At 46.8% G+C, this 16,421-nt stretch overlaps 1 protein-coding gene across 2 annotated transcripts; it reads left to right on the plus strand.

The window, feature by feature from the left end:
- Positions 1 to 1,224: 1,224 nt before the first annotated feature.
- On the plus strand, positions 1,225 to 15,836 carry MSL3 (MSL complex subunit 3). 2 transcript variants are annotated; one of them, XM_023248900.2, is made up of 13 exons: positions 1,225 to 1,380; positions 2,740 to 2,822; positions 3,204 to 3,299; positions 3,637 to 3,737; positions 4,511 to 4,596; positions 5,240 to 5,362; positions 6,057 to 6,217; positions 6,981 to 7,139; positions 8,988 to 9,250; positions 9,909 to 10,018; positions 13,457 to 13,556; positions 14,008 to 14,092; positions 15,030 to 15,836. In XM_023248900.2, exons 1-13 carry the CDS (start codon positions 1,279 to 1,281, stop codon positions 15,127 to 15,129), a joined length of 1,569 nt encoding a protein of 522 aa, XP_023104668.1. In that variant the 5' UTR covers positions 1,225 to 1,278; the 3' UTR covers positions 15,130 to 15,836. The 2 variants fall into 2 exon arrangements, with proteins under 2 accessions (XP_023104668.1, XP_023104669.1); XM_023248901.2 differs by lacking the exon at positions 3,204 to 3,299.
- The last annotated feature ends 585 nt before the right edge of the window (positions 15,837 to 16,421 follow it).

A 16,421-nucleotide genomic window follows, 5' to 3' on the forward strand; every position in this document is an offset into this window, starting at 1 on the left:
TAATGAACTGGATGAGATTCATCCAGTTCCCCGCAGCTCTGCCCTCCCAGCTTCAAAGAGATGGGCATCTTATGGAGGATATTTTGCAAATGAACAGCCCATTGTACTGCGGAGTACAGTAAACACAAGAAACGGAGAAGTAGAGGGCTGGGAAGGGGTATGTAATTCACCTGGGGAAGCCCGAGGGTTGTTCTCCTGACAGTATCCAAATTGAAATGTGAAGGGTGTCTACCAGGAAACCCAGTGAAGCGGAGGACAAGTGCAAATTTCTGGAGGCCAGAACACAACCCAGAGTGTGGAGAACCGGCAGTTCACCACCACATCAGAGTCTCAAAGCTGGTCTCTAGGCCGCTCTCAATCCAGTAACTACACTACCCACTTTCCACCCCTCAAAGAAAGCAAAAAACCCAGCACCGTCCTTCCTGTGCCTGCAGGTTTGCCCTTCAAGAATCTCGGAGCACTTGCCATAGGTTCATCAAAGATGTCCTGAGCACCCCCTCAGCGCAGGTACCTTCCAGGACCAGCCTCACAGTACTCTCCCCCTTTAGGGAGTATTCAATGTATTGCACCAGACCTCGAGGGAGGAACTCTCGAGTGCTGGGAGTTGAAAGACCACGCTGGAAGCGGGACTTAAGATGTTAATGACCAGGCAAGGACTCATGGGCCTCACTGCTCACCCGCTGTCACTGGAGGGCTCCAGGTCTGCCACTACCTTGTCCCAACCCAGCTATGCCCCAGTGCTTTCTTCACTCCCCCTTCCTTCTCATATCTACACCCGACTCCGGCCAGACGTCCTCCTCGCGTAGCCACACTCGGCGGCGCGCAGCTCTGCTAAGATGGCCCACGCGGCTCGGCCAGTGGCTGCTGGAGGGCAGCGGCCGGCAAACCTGCCCGCCGCCAGTGCCCACCCCAGAGAGGCTGTCTCCTGGGCGCCTGCCACCCCCGGGCCAGCCACCTTTCCCACGAGGGCGGGAGGGGCCGTTCTGCCGAAAGACCACCGCCGAGGGCAGCGATCCCCGCCGCAGCCTTCACCGGGCCCGGCGGGGACTCGCGGAGACGCGCTCCGGCGGGAGCGCGCGCGCCCGGAGGCTCCGAGGTCCGGCCGCGGCGCGGGGCGGGCCGAGGCGGGACTGAGGGCGGGGCGGCCGCAGCCTCCGCCATTCCCCGCTCCCTCCCCCCACCCCCGCCGAGGCGCGCCACCTCCCCGCCCCCACCCCCCCTCCCCCACCGCGCGCGCTCCGCCCGCCCCGGAGCCTCGCCCTCCGCCACGATGAGCAAATGAGCGCGAGCGAGGGCATGAAATTTAAATTCCACTCAGGGGAGAAAGTGCTGTGCTTCGAGCCTGACCCCACCAAGGCGCGAGTGCTGTACGATGCCAAGGTGCCGCCGCGGAGGGACAGGGAGGAGGCGCGGGCCGGGGACCCCGGGACGGGTGGCGGAGGCGGATGCGGGTGCGGACGGCGGCGCGGCGCAGGGGAAGTGGCGGGGCCCGGCGTTCCATGCCGGCTGCTCCTCGGCTTGCGCGGCGCCGTGCGTTCAGCAGGGGGCGCTCGCGGGACGCTGCGCGGGGGAGTCGGGGCCCGGGCGGTTCCGCTTCCGCCGGCGCGGGGCCGCGCAAGCGCCTTCGGAAATGAAACCTCGCGCGTGCAGTGTCGTGAGGCCGGGGCCGCGACGTCGGTTTGCGCACGCGACGCCAGCGAGGGCTGAGCGTCGAGGAGGCCGTTTGCCGGCGGCCTCTACCTTCGTGTTAACTCTCACCGTTCTGCGCGGTGCATCGTTGCGTGGGCTCCCGTGCGGCACCCTGACTGACCGAGCCAGGTCCTAAACTGTAGGGCCAGAGCACTGGCCGTCGACCAGCGACCTCGTTGCTCTGGAGCACCAATCGTGTCGGGGCCCGATACCTCCCGGGACCCCTCCCGGGGCCCCACCGCCCCACCCGAGGGCAGTGTTGACCCGGAGCTTTGATTCCTCAGCGTCTTGCAGCATTTAGGTTTTCGATCTCCGACTCGCGCCCCGTGCCATCTAAGTTTCGGGGGCTGGGGAAAGGTGGGGGGCGGGGGGGGGGGGGAAAGTGAGACATAACTGCAGCTCCTGGGGTTTGGATGGCGAGCAGGAGTGGGCCCCGTAGGCCGGGGATGGGGGCTGGCCCCGGGCCCCAGGTGCGTCTGGGCGACGCCGGCCTTGGGGGAATTCCCGAAGCCTCCGGGCTTTGTGAGTTCCGTGTTCCGGCTCCTACCCCCGCAGCCTTGGCTGTTTGCTATCCCACCTCCCTCCCCTCCTCGAGTCTCCCCAGGGGTGACACGCCCCATCGTTTGCCCCAGGTGTTCCCTCTGGGGACTCCGCTGGGAGGGAGGGCGTAATCCTCTGCCGTCCTGGCCCTGGACGCAGCGGAGCTGGGGAGACTACAACTCCCAGAGGTCTCAGGGCTGCAGCTCTCTTGTGTGGCCTGGACTCTTGTGTTAGTGACAAGTCGGTCGGCCAATGGCTTCAGGAGCTGAACTCAGTCTCGGTGTCCGAGGCCAATCGTGGGTCGGTTGGAGGGATGTTTCCTATTTTGAGGCATCCACTCAGGAAAAAAAATGGAATTGAAAGGGAAAATGTTTCAACCCAGCTTTCAGTCTAAAAAAGGAGAGAATGCGTTCTTTTCTTTTAAAAAGAGATCTGTGATCTAGTTTTCCTGATCTAGCTTGCACTAGTCTGTGTGTTCTGTCATTTGTGGACAATATTTCCTGGTTTCAGATTGTCGATGTTATTGTTGGGAAAGACGAAAAAGGCAGAAAGATTCCAGAATATCTGATCCATTTTAATGGTTGGAACAGAAGGTGAGTGTATTTGTTAAACGGGATTGAAAATTGGTCATCTTTGCAGCACAAGAACATTGCAAACTTAAGTTTTAGAAACACTTGTAGAGAAGCTTCACTTCCTGTTTCTGCTTTTTTATCAAACCTTTCCTATTCTGAAGAATGATTACTTTCAAGTCAATTGTGTTTGGATTCTGGAAACCCTAGTTATTTCTGTGCCTGAATGAGTTCCTTTTTCAGTTTATTTGCATCTTTTTTGTGTGAATTTAAAATATTTCAATAGCGTTCTAAAACTTCAGTACTTTTGGGACACTTCTGCTTCTGTGAGGTGCTTTTAGTATTTGTTCACACCAAACTAAAATACTGAATTTTATATCCTTTTCTCTTTTTTTGTTTGATTAGCTGGGATAGATGGGCAGCTGAAGATCATGTCCTTCGTGACACTGATGAAAATCGGAGATTACAGCGTAAATTGGCAAGGAAAGCTGTAGCTCGCCTGTAAGAATACAAAAGTCATGAAATGAATGTTATTTAGTGTGCTTTCTCTTAATGTTTCGAATTTTTTAAATCTGAAAGTAAAAATCCGATAGACCTGGTTTGTTAAATAGTCTTATATGTTTAAAGCGTGTTAATGAGGAGTTGCTATTGTATTCGAACTGCCGTGTTTTCAGAGAGGTTACTATGGAATCTTCTGAGGTGGAGATTAACATTTATGTTCTAGGATTCAATGATTTTTAGGTCCCTAAGAATCGTTGCTGTTATATCTTGTTTGTACCTCCAGACCCATATCAGGTGGCATCGGAGTTTATTTCAGCGGTGTTCGGTTTTCTTTCAGAAGAAGCACAGGAAGAAAGAAGAAACGCTGCAGGTTGCCTGGTGTTGACTCTGTCTTAAAAAGCCTCCCTGTTGAAGACAAGGATGAAAATGATGAAAACTGTGAGTGGCTTGACTTTGTTTTCTCTGGCTGAAAGAACTTTTACCTCGTCCTTTTATGCCACAGGATTGAGGGGAGGATTCGCTGCAATTACCGACAGGGAACCAGTTCCCTGTTGTTACGTGGAATGTCTACCCGTTTTGTTTTTGACAGTAGCAGCCCATAGTATCTCATCAGTCTTGCCCGTGACCACTGCCTTCTCAGCCAGTGTCTTTCTTTGTACTAACGTCTTATGTTTCCTTCTTGCCACTTCCTGGGCCTTGACCCCAGTTACGAATGCAACAGAGAACCACAGGCTCTCCTAGGTGACCAAACACGTTTAGATCATGAACTTGTGTGGTTTTTACCTTCACTGAAATCGGTGTTATATTTCTCAAAATAAATTTCTTTTCCAAAAGGTCCAGTATTTGTGTTCAGCATATAAAACATATGCAGGGTTGGGGCGCCTGGGTGGCTCAGTCGGTTAAGTGGCCGACTTCGGCTCACGTCATGATCTCACAGTGTGTGAGTTCGAGCCCTGCGTGGGGCTCTGTGCTGTCGGCTCGGAGCCTGCTTTGGATTCTGTGTGTCCCTCTCTCCCTGCCCCTCCCCCACCTGCAATCTGCCTGTCTCTGTCTCTCAAAAACAGACAAATGTAAAAATAAAATTTTAAATATACGCAGTACAGTTAATTATTGCCAGCAGCAGGACACACGTGCCACCTTAGCGAATTATAAGTGTATAGGTTAAGGAAGTGTATGATGCCGGTTTGCCTGATATTTTCTGTTTTACCTAGCAATAAGCAGTTCCTCTGATGACAGTAGTGAAGAAAAGGATGAAGAAATAAGTGAAGAAAGTGATATTGAAGAAAAGACGGAAGTGGTATGAAGTTTTTATTGTAAAATCTCTGTCTTAGGTATATATTTAGTGGTAAAATTATGTGATAAAATTCTCCACTTGTGGATCATTTTCTAAAAATGCATTTGTTTAACCAGATATTATAGAACTGTACTTGATTTTTATGGGAAAATAACCTTTATTTATATTTATAGTCACCGTATGAACCTCTTGGTGGCTCTTTTTACTCATAAACTGTTTGCATGAATCATGGTTACTTCTTTCTTTCCAATGAAATCATGAACTTTATTTCTGTGATGGTGATTAGTGTTTAAATGTATCAGAGTTTAAGTGTATCAGTTTAAGTGTATCAGAGTTTAAGTGTATCAGAGTTTAAGTGTATCAGAGTTCCCTGTGTTCCGCCTGCCTTCAAAGTTAACATGTATCTCACTGCCAACGCTGAAAGGAGAGAGAAACAAAGTAAGCATTTGCAACATGCTTAGTGCCCTAAAACTGTAAACCTTGGACCTTTCATGTGCTTTTCTCTAGGACATGTGGCATTATCACTGGTATGAATGTTGAGGATTGACTGCGTTTGTTTCATAGTAGCCTCTCATGTGTTTGTCTTTGGATATAGACCCCCCCCCCACCATTATAAGTAGTTAAAGATGCAATTGTGACATTGCAGAAGGAAGGACCGGAGCCACACACAAGAAGGGAAATGGAAGAAAGGACAATAACGATAGAAATCCCAGAAGTTCTGAAGAAGAAGCTCGAGGACGATTGTTACTATATCAACAGGAGGAAACGGGTATACAGGGAGAATACATAAAACGTGGATTTGTAATAGAGCTTTCATTTAGCCATATTTTGCAATCACAGACTCAAATAATTAAAAACCTTGTAAGAATGGAATTCATATTTTAAGTTTTGTACTGAGTCAGGTTCTAAAGTTCCCTGACTGTGGCATTCTTGCTGATTGCATTAAGGCGTGCAGTCTTTCCCAGCCCTGGTTGTCCATTAGAACCATCTAGGGAGCTTTGCCAAACTCCTTATGCCTGGGCTTCATTCAAGAGGTTAAGACGTAATTGATCTGTCATGGAGGCTGACTGCGAACATAGTCTCCCCAGGTGGCCCTAATTGATCACTAAGATGTGAGTCACTGCTTACATTTATTTTGAAAACTTACACTGTGATCTTCATGGGGATATGATTAGTAGAAGCAATCAAGGAGCCTCAAAGTATATTTAAAAGATTCTCCTCAAGCAGAATTGGCTTTATTTTTTTAAGATTTTATTCTTCAGTGATCTCTACACCCAATGTGGGGCGTGAACTCACAGCCAAGGTCAAGAGTCAAATGCTCTACTGACTGAGCCAGCCAGGCACCCTGAGAACTGGCTTTATTTTTGAGTTAAAAAGCTTATAGAGACAAGAGCACTGTTTCTTGGAATGTATGATTTACACAGTGAGATGTGTGCATCAGATGTCTATGTTTTCATTAACAGTTAGTGAAGCTTCCGTGCCAGACCAACATCATAACTATTTTGGAGTCCTACGTGAAGCATTTTGCTATCAATGCAGCCTTTTCAGCCAATGAGAGGCCTCGGCACCATCATGCTATGCCACATGCCAATATGAACGTGCACTATATTCCAGCAGAAAAGAAGTGAGTAGTGGGGGGGGGGGATTCGTGTATTAGAGAAGTGACTCCCATTTAGGATAGGTGACACTCTCCTTTTCTCTAATTTGGAATTCATTTAATATATCACTTAAGAATTAACTAATAATTCATTTAGTAACAAATTTAATATCAAAATATCCCTGTTTCAAAATGCCCAATAACTTTTTAGGTGTCTGGTGTGGATACATTGAGCATATGCACTGCCTCAACACCCAAGACCTGGTTTTCTCAGTGATACAATATAGGGAGATAACTCTTTTTCCTCGAGAAGCACCAGAATGGGGGAATAACATTTTGCAAACAGCTTGTTTGCAAACAGGTTTTTATTCCAGTCAGGATTATTATGTTCATGGCCTGTGTTCTGCATGTGGCCCAGCTCGATTAGAGTCCGACAGGCAGAGTATTGGATTTGAAACCAGTATTAGGAGTAGTGCATCGGGCTTGCCCCCTTCAGCTCCCGGTAATTGGGTTCTGTCCACCGTCTGCAGCGCAGGCTGCTTGGGCTGCTCATGTGACACTGAACATAGTCATTTGTGTTCAGTGTGATGTTAAAATCACTAGTGTACTTTTTTCACTTTGTATCATAGTTTTGTGTTTGTGCTTAATTTTCTGTTGACAACATCTATAAACTCTTTCTACATATAGGTGTAATGTATAGTGTTTAAAACATCGCCTTCTTAAAAATGTGCAACTTGATTCTGATATTTTGGAAAGTATTTACTGCATCTCTAGTCTCTTACTCTCCTAGCGTTGATCTTTGTAAGGAGATGGTGGATGGATTAAGAATAACTTTTGATTACACGCTCCCACTGGTTTTGCTCTATCCGTATGAACAAGTTCAGTATAAAAAGGTGACTTCATCCAAGTTTTTTCTTCCGATTAAGGAAAGTGCCACAAACACTAACAGGTAAGTTAGCCTGCAGTCTGACTGATGTCAGCAAATAGTTGACTCTGTCTTTGAAGATTTCTATCTGATGCTATGGGGCCAATAGGTTTGGAGGAAGAGATTGAAAGGTGGAGTTTTTTCCTGGGTTAGCCAAGTCGTTCACTTTCAAATGGCTCTGAAAGATTTTACCAAGTGAAGATTCCAGTGTGAGAACTTGGTTGGATTTTGAGCAGCTAACTCGTCTTCCCAAAGACAAGTGGGGTGAAGACACAGGGCTGAGAAGGGCGGAAGATGTGGGTTTGAATTTAGCTCCTTTACTTGCTGTTTGTGTGACGTGTGGAAACGCCTTCTGAGCCTCTTCCTTTTGCCTCTGTTCAATGGAAAGAGCGTTTGCCTCCTCGAGTAGTTATTATTAAATGAGAAAGTTCTCCAAGGGCTGGCCACCTTTTGCTTTGAAGTAAAGGTTAGTTCCTCTGCTGTGTCACCACTTTCTTTCCTCAGTCACCAAGCATGCCCAAATCTCTATTGTTTGGTTGAGAGAGGAGGGTCAGAGATCTCACCCTGAAGTCTGTACCTTCACTGGACAAGCTACTTCCCTATCATCCTGGGCCTCTTTTCCTGGGAGAGCGGCGTGTTCTCATGATTTCCGCACCTCCATCTCCGCTCGCCTACCTACCGTCGGCCTCTGTCTACCGCTGCCCCTGCTCACTCTGCTTCCCCAAGAGAGGGTGCTGACAGCTGCCCGCTCGCCAGACGCCATGCTCTGCTCTGGCTACCTTTCCCTTCCATCCCCTTCCTTCCCTTCGTGGCTCCTCGTTCCTGGTTTTCTGCCTGCCTCACGATCATCTCTTTTCAGCCTGCCTGCCTGCCTCCCTGCCTCTCCCATTGGTTTCACCCTACGTGAGAGGCCTGTGCAACTCCTTGGGGACCTGTGTTGATGTCCCCATGCCCTGCTTCGAACCTCAGGGTGGACTGTGTGTTCCACAAAGCTTGGCGGATGCTTGTGGCTTTTCTTTCTCGTCTTGTAGTAGTTACAGCGTAACGGAATGACACGGTATTCCTACGCGTTTTAAAACAAAATCTATTGAAGTATAGCAGACCCAGTGTTACATTACTTTGAGACGAACAGCACAGTGATTGGACAGTTCCATACGTATTCTAACTCTCTGGAGCAGGGTTTCTCAACCTTGGCCCTATTGACGTTTTGAACAAGATCATTCTCTGTGGTGGGGCTTTCTTGTGCCCTGTGGGATGTTGAGTGGCAGCCCTGGCCTCTCTCCATTAGATGCCAGTAGCGCTCTGCCAGTGGTGACAGCCGAAACAGTGCTGTCTCCGGATAGTGCCAGTGTCCCCTGGCAGGGCGAGACGACGTCCGATTGAGAACCATCGGTATAATATATAAAAGGGGCATCAGGCTTTAATGCCAACATGCCTTGCAGAGTTATCAAGGGGATGTAAATGATTTAATAGGTCTGGTTACTCCCTTTTTTTTTATCTTATATTTATTTTTGAGAGAGAGAGAAAGAGCGTGAGTGGGGGAGGCACAGAGAGAGAGGGAGACAGAATCCGAGGCAGGCTCCAGGCTCTGAGCTGTCAGAGCCCGAATGTGGGGCTCAAACCCACGAACCGTGAGATCATGACCTGAGCCGAAGTCAGACGCTTAACCAACTGAGCCAGCCAGGCGCCCCAATCCGTTTGGTTACTCCTTAAGAAAACATTTGTTTTGTCACACTTGAAAGTAAAAGTTTATAAGCCTCCTGGAGGAGAGGCAAGAGTGTTTTCAGTGTGAAGGAGGACATGTATGAACCGCTCCGGGTTTTGCAGAGGTTATGTGTGCCAGTGTGTGCGATGCTCTCTCTTCTTCCGTAGGAACCAGGAGGAGCTCTCTCCGAGCCCGCCTTTGCTGAATCCGTCCACACCGCAGTCCACGGAAAGTCAGCCCACCTCCGGTGAACCAGCCACCCCCAAGAGGCGCAAGGCCGAGCCGGAAGCCTTGCAGTCTCTGAGGCGGTCCACGCGCCACTCTGCCAACTGTGACAGGCTGTCTGAGAGCAGTGCCTCTCCTCAGCCCAAGCGCCGGCAGCAGGACACGTCCGCCAGCATGCCTAAGCTCTTCCTGCACCTGGAAAAGAGTAGGTCCATTCCCAGGCTCAGGGCAGCCGTTCACTTGTGCTTGGCCCGTGCCGGCCGCTGCTGTCCTGAAAGGAAGCTGGCCGGCAAGGGGGGCGGGGAGGGGAGTGGGGGCGAGCGCCCAGTCACAGCCACGTTCGCCCGCTCGCCTGTGGGAGCTCCGCTCAGGAGCTGGCTCCAACCGAGGCTCATGAAGCATTTTGCCTATGGCCGGGAGAGAGAGCAGCCCCCACGCCTGAGCCCTGCGGTCGGATGCTTGGCACCTGCTGGTGTAGCTGGGTCTCGTGGGTCTGGTAGCGGTAGCTCCCCGTTGCCTCCCCCCAGCCCTAATCCAGCAGCCTGGGTGACCACTGCTTACTTCCCGTCCGGATGGATTTGCCTCTTCCAGGCCTCAATTCCTGTCAATGCGGGTAACGCAGTAAGTGGTCTTTTGTCTGTGGCGTCTTTCGCTCAACGTAATACTTTCAAGGTTCATCACATTGTAACGTACATCAGCACTTGATTTTTTTCCCCAGATAATCGAGGTACCGGCTTTTGTGGTAGGAAAGTCTTCCCGTTAAAGATGAATAACTTCTTTGCCGTTGGTAATGGTCTTCCGGCAGTCTTTGGTTCAGTTCCTGTGACTTACGAGTGAATAATTAACACCTCTTCCTTTCAAAGAGACACCCGTGCACAGCAGATCATCCTCACCTGTCCCGCTGACCCCTAGCAAGGAAGGCAGCGCAGTGTTTGCTGGCTTTGAAGGCAGAAGAACTAACGAAATAAACGAGGTAAAGCGTTGGCATTACTGCTCGGCCTCCTATGGCTGCTTGAGTCCTGTGGAAGGAAGTCGGGTTTCCTGAGAGACAGGATGTCGCTCCTGCTGTGGGGATTAACAAAATGCTTCAGATGATGATGCTGAATGTTGGTTTTGGTTTCTAAAATGAGAAAATCATTAGGATTCCAGCCCTGTGCTTCTGCTCATCTCTCAAGTAAGCACGACTGTTGAAATATGAGTACTTTCATTTTATGGAACAAGCATCAGCACGCTTGTTGTGCAAAAGGCCAGAGAGTAAGTATTGGAGGCTTTGTGGGCCACATGGTCTCCTTCAAGAGTACCTGATTCCAAAAGCATCTATAGACACTATGTAAATGAATGGGCGTGCTGTGTTCCAATAAAACTTTATTTAGACACACCGAAATTTGAATACTTCATTTTCGTGTTATGAAACATGGTTATTCTTGTGTTTTTCCAGTCATTTAAAAATAAAAAATTCGTTCTTAATAGTAATATTAGTAGCCATCCCTTTGAGGGCATGCTGTATGTCAGCACCGTACCAGGCACTTGACCTAAATCACCTCAGATTTTCTAGAACAACCTTGCCACCAGGTTTTCGTTTTACAAATGGGGAAACTTTTCATTTAAAAATTCTGTTTTTAAGACCGGTTAACTGATGTGTAGGTAGTGAGTGTTTCAGGGGTTCAGGAGGCGTCTTAGTCTACTGGCATATTTTGTGAATCTCACTTTTAAGTAGGATTTCCTTGTTTCTGTGCACGACTTTACTAGGCAAGGAGAACACTAAGTGATGAAGGTTGGCAAACTTTTTCTGGAAAGGGTCAGATTGTAAACATTTTCAGGGTTGTGTACCATACGGTCTCTTTCGAGGTTAGCCAGCTCTAGTGTCATGTGAGAGGGCTACAGACCGCTCGTAAGTGAAGGGGTATGTCTGTGTGCCCCCACAATTCATTCATGGACACTGGTAATTGAATTTCATATCATTTACACGTCCTGAAATACTATTCGTGTGCTTTTACTAGCCATTTAAAAATACGACAACCATTTTTAGCACAAGGGCGTTTGGGCTGGATTTGGCACAAGGCCTTACTTAGTTGGCTGGCCCTTGATAGAAAAACTGGAAAACTTAGTTTGTTTTACGATGACATTGAGGGAAGATTAGGAAATTCCTAGGATGAGCAGTCCCTGACATCCTGTTCCTCAGACACGGCCCTGCAGGTGTTATTCAGGAGAGTCCTGTTTCTCAGAAAAGGCAGGGGAATATTCAGGCAAGGCCATTCCCACTCAGGTGAGCAGTGCGAGCCCACCATCTAGTGGTCACAGGTCCAGCCGCAGGCCCTAGTAGAACAGGATTTCTAGTAAATGGTTGGAGGGTGCAACAGGCTCCCAACAGTGACTCCTGAGGCCTTAGTGAACTCCCCCCTCGTAAGTGCCTCTATCTTCGTGTGTTGTAACGAAAGCCCTGCATCCGCCTCGCCTGAGACTCTCTGCCATTGCTGTTTGCTGGCCTGCATCGGGGGAGAGTCTGGATGCACACCTTTCTCATCAGCACTCACGGGCGGTTCTCTGTACGCCCCTGTTGAGACTGCCTCTGCTAGAAACCTGTTCTCTTCCGTGAGACTTACCTTCAGTTAATAGGAGGTGATACGCTGCATTGAAACGTGCAGTTGAGCGAGTGAGGCCGACTGCCCGCTGACCAGCCGAATGGCCTGCTGTCGTACACACGTGCGTTTCATGGTTCCGGTGATTGCAGATTCCTCCACGTTAACTTTAGGTGTCACTGTCAAGACAGTTGCCGAGTTTCAGGTTGAGGTGCCGGGCGTGGAAGAATGATGCCGAAACCAAATCGCCACCCTCAGTGATCTGCGCCACGGATGGGTGGGGTGGGTCGGTGAGGCCAAAGCCGAAGCTAGGACCTTAGCATGGAGTGCCGCAGAGCCGTGGCGAGACTCACTAGCTTCTCCAGTTTCATCGTGTTAAATTGAGTACATCAGCCTTTCTGGGGTCGTTTGGGCATCCTTCTGCTTTGTCTTGTGGAGGATTTCCTTTGGCTCTACTGTTTCCAGATTAAACTTGATAGATCCCAAAAGGCAAAGCAGCAACTCAGGAGAATAGATCTATAATTTGCTGAAGTATTTCTGTGGAATCTCATCAGAGCGCTTTTATTTATTTATTTTTTTAATGTTTATTGTTTTTGAGAGAGGGGGAGAAGGAGACAGAGGGTCTAAAGCAGGCTCTATGCTGACAGTAGAGAGCCCGACACGGGGCTTGATCTCACAAAGCATGAGATCATGACCTTAGCTCAAGTTGAACGCTCAACCAACTGAGCCCCCCGGGCGCTCCTCATCAGAGGGTTTTTAAATACAGCTCTGACTTTAACAAAACCTTATATCCATCCCCAGTTCTGAAATTGAAAAAGAAGGAAAAGAAATCAATTCCCAGGGTTTCAGTCTATTTTCACTTGATTCAGTGGGTCAGATTAGTTTCCAAAGTCAATCAAATATATTAGGAGATTAGAAAAACCTTAAAACATGTCTGGGTTACTTTTTACCACTTCATTCTCTAATATGGCATGATTTTCAAGAAAGGAAAGGAGACGAAATGACCAGAACAGTTACAGCTAATTTATAGGTAGTAGCTGTTGGAACCTCACTTAAGTAGGATTTCCTTGTTTCTGTGAACGACTTTACTAGGCAAGGAGAACATTAAGTGATGAAGGTTGGCAAACTTTTTCTGGAAAGGGTCAGATTGTAAACATTTTCAGGGTTGTTGTAGGAAATCAAATAAATTTATTGTTAGAATTTTTAGGTCATTAGAAGTATCTCCATGTTGCCAAGGAAGGTGGGTCCTCGTGTGCTTGGTTTAAAAGGCAAAAATATTTTGAAAAAGTTGCCGTAGGAAACTATAAGATACATGCTGACACGTAATCCATGTGGGAAACACGTGCCTTTATCCTCCCCAACCCCCTAAATCATAATTCCACCAATAAGACATGAACATTGAACATTTTGGTATGTACTTCTACTTGGTAATTTTTCTGTATTTACATAATCATACACATCATATTGTGTATTTTTTGCAAGCGTTCTTTTGAACTTTGTTATTTTGTAGTTTTTGGTTCTCTTCAACATAAAGCATTATACTGGCCTGTATGCTGAGATCATGCCCTTAAATGGCTTTGTGGGAAAGCTAGAGGAGTGGCTTTCAAACTTCTGCATTGGTTTGTTGTTATTGTTTACTCCCATTTTCTGGTCCAGCTGTGAAGCAACTCATGAGGCACCACAAGGACAGGAAGCTTGGGAGTGAGAACGTCACACTGCATGCGAGACTGAGAACCTCACAGCATGTGTATTTCTGCTGCGATTCCAGATTTTGAGATCTCTTGGTAACAGTGTTAAGATGCAACAATTCATGCAACTCATGCTTTTCCCAGGTCCTCTCCTGGAAACTGGTACCGGACAGTTACCCCCCAAGTGACCAGCCGCCTCCACCCTCTTACATTTATGGGGCACAACACTTGCTACGATTGTTTGGTGAGAAGTCCCTGGCCCCTGCTTTCTTCTTCCTTTTTTTTTCCACTTTGGGTTTTTTTTTAAGGTTATTTTTTTTTTTTTTTTTTAATAATCAAACTTGTGACCCCAAGATCAAGAGTCGCACATTCTTCCAACTGAGCCAGCCAGGTGCCCCTCCAGTTTGGTTTTCACACCCTTGTTCTTTTATGTACAGCTTGTAACTTTGAGGGTCTAAGAAAAAGCATTGAAAAATGACCTCTTTAAAAAAGGCACTGAATGAATCTTAAATTTCATAAAAATGGTGTTTGTATCATTTGTACCACTACCCTGTGTTCAGTAAGACTTTTTGGTTTTATCTGATAACGTAGATGTTAATTTCAGCTTGAGCAGGATAAATAAGGACCCTCAGTATGTCCTACTCATTGCCAGAGTCTGCTGATTGTAAATGGTTTGGGTTTTATTTTTAATGCAGTGAAACTTCCAGAAATCCTTGGAAAGATGTCCTTTTCTGAGAAGAATCTGAAGGCTTTACTGAAGCACTTTGATCTCTTTCTTAGGTATTTTTATTTCTTTTTTTATTAATTTATCTTTTATATATCTTTTCTGAACTTCTCCGTAACAGCGGTCGAAGCTAATAATCTGTGTGGTATTTTTAATAGTCGCAGTATTACCTAAGTATGATTGGTTCTAACTGTAATCGTAACATAGGGGGGTTTTGGCAATTTTTTTTTCTGTAATTTATCTGTGTTCTGAGTCCAGGATGTCCGTTGTATTGAGGTAAAATTTTTTGTGTCACACTAGAAGAATCCAGTTGGGTAACTGTGAATAGAAAATTAAATTTTTACAGTAGAAGTGATTAAGATCGATAGTAATTTAGTTTTACATTTTTTCTTTATAAGTACCTTAAGTATTAGACTTTTTTGTTGTGTGTACATAAACCTAAATATTAGCATTTACAGGTTGGGTTTTTGTGTTTATTTTTTTTTTTAAGTTTGTTTATTTTTGAGAGAGCAGGCGCGTGAGAAAGAGAATCCCAAGAGAATCTCCACGCTGTCAGCACAGAGCTCAACGCAGGGCTCAACCTCACGTACTGTGAGATCATGACCTGAGCCAAAATCAAGAGTCAGACACTCTACCGACTGAGCCACCCTGGTGCCCCTATCGTTTGTTTTTATAACATGAAAATGTAGAAGTGGTCAGAACCCTTTTTTGCAGGAAGCGTTTGTATAAAGCAGCCTGCCACCTAGTGGAGTTTAGGTTGTTTCTATTTGTACACTTGATAGTGGAAGGGTTCTGATGAAATGGTAATTACTGCAGAAGCCAGATACGTGCAATGAAAGTAATCTGTATATAGAAATCAAAATCACGTTCATTTTTTTTCTTTGGAATACCGGGAAGGGGTGAAATGTTAGAGTGCTTGCAAGTTAAAATTTTGCTTGCTGGTGTTCCGCCCTCGCTGTAATGATCATCGGGGCAATGTTTTTCTTCTTCCAGGTTTTTGGCAGAATACCACGATGACTTCTTCCCAGAGTCTGCCTATGTTGCTGCCTGTGAGGCACACTATAGCACCAAGAACCCCAGGGCGATTTATTAAAGGTTTGATGGTTCTGAAGAACATCTTGTCTGTCTAGCTTTGTGCTCTAGGTTCGCAGTGAAGAGTGAAGGTTTGGGGAGATGGTGGGCCTTCTTTACAGGGTTGAGACAACAGCCACCCCGGGGCTCTGGTGGAGGTGGGCCCGTTTGTTTGAGTTGCTTACATCCTGTAGTTATTCTGTAAAGGTTTACTTCCTGGGTGCCTGAACGGCCTCCAACATCTGACCCTTGCCACTGTACGCGTCGTCTGTGACAGCGGTTAAAGAACAGCTGTGTTCGCAGTGAAACATTAACGCAAGTATGTATAGGTTAGGCTGTTTTAGTAGATGTTGGAATTGTTTGTTAGCAATGACCACGTTTTTTAGTTACTCATTAGCATTATGCAAAATTGTTTTCCAAACTGTTTTCATTCTTGTGACGAGGCTCAACAGCTCTGTCCACCAAATTTCAGTTTTGCTTGGAAATCACAAAATAGTCCCAAAATATTTTAGAGGGAATTGATAGCGATGGCAAAAGAAAATTTGCAGCCCCACACTTGCTTGTTATAGTTCCTTTTGTCCAAAACCTTATTTTTGGTGATCTAAATTAAGTGTTGCCTCTCTTGTTTGAGATTTTACAGCTATACTTTGTTGTGTAATGTTATGGTTCCCTTTCTGTAAAACCTTATTTTTGGTGATCTAAATAAAGTGTTGCCCATCTTGTTGCAAAGAAGCAGGAGTTTTCACTCTGGTCTTGGCCTCTTTGTTGCAGAGGGAGAGTGAGGTAACCTCTTGACTAATAACTTTTTGTTGTACTTTCGTGCCTGCTTTGTTAAGGCCTTTTGTTTTCTATCCCTCTGTGATTTTGCCCCACTTGATGGCTTGACCAGAAGGTGACTACTGGGAGATGCTGCATGCTGGGCTGGGCCAACACGTTTCTCCTCCATCGTTACCAGCTGACAGTCTCTGAAGACACCTTTCTAATCCTCATTATAGTCTCTCGTGTGCCTCCCTCTCCCCCAGGATGCTTCACAAAGTTGTAATTCAATTAAAGGGGTACCAGTACCATACTAGCCTTGACTGTGGTGCCTGCCTATTCTTACAGCTCAGTTCAGTGGACCTTAACTTCCAAAGACCACTGCTCATGAATGACAAAGGCCACAGGGAATTTTTTTAAAAATCTAAAATGGCTCAATGATTCCATCAAAGAGATTTCTGCATGTACTGACCAGTGAGATTCAGAACCTATAAACCAGAGTAAACATCACCTTAGTGCAGTTAGTTGCTGAGTAAGACTCAAGTCTTTGGTGTCTAA

The sequence above is a fragment of the Felis catus genome, chromosome X (genome assembly GCF_018350175.1).
Source record: "Felis catus isolate Fca126 chromosome X, F.catus_Fca126_mat1.0, whole genome shotgun sequence".
NCBI classification, from domain to species: domain Eukaryota; kingdom Metazoa; phylum Chordata; class Mammalia; order Carnivora; family Felidae; genus Felis; species Felis catus.

Excerpts from the sequence above, each read along its gene's own strand:
- MSL3 (XM_023248900.2), top strand. The coding sequence starts at position 1,279 with ATGAGCGCGAGCGAGGGCATGAAATTTAAATTCCACTCAGGGGAGAAA. Across the intron at positions 2,823-3,203 it reads TTTAATGGTTGGAACAGAAG|CTGGGATAGATGGGCAGCTG; the intron begins GTGAGTGTATTT and ends TTGTTTGATTAG. Across the intron at positions 4,597-5,239 it reads TTGAAGAAAAGACGGAAGTG|AAGGAAGGACCGGAGCCACA; the intron begins GTATGAAGTTTT and ends GTGACATTGCAG.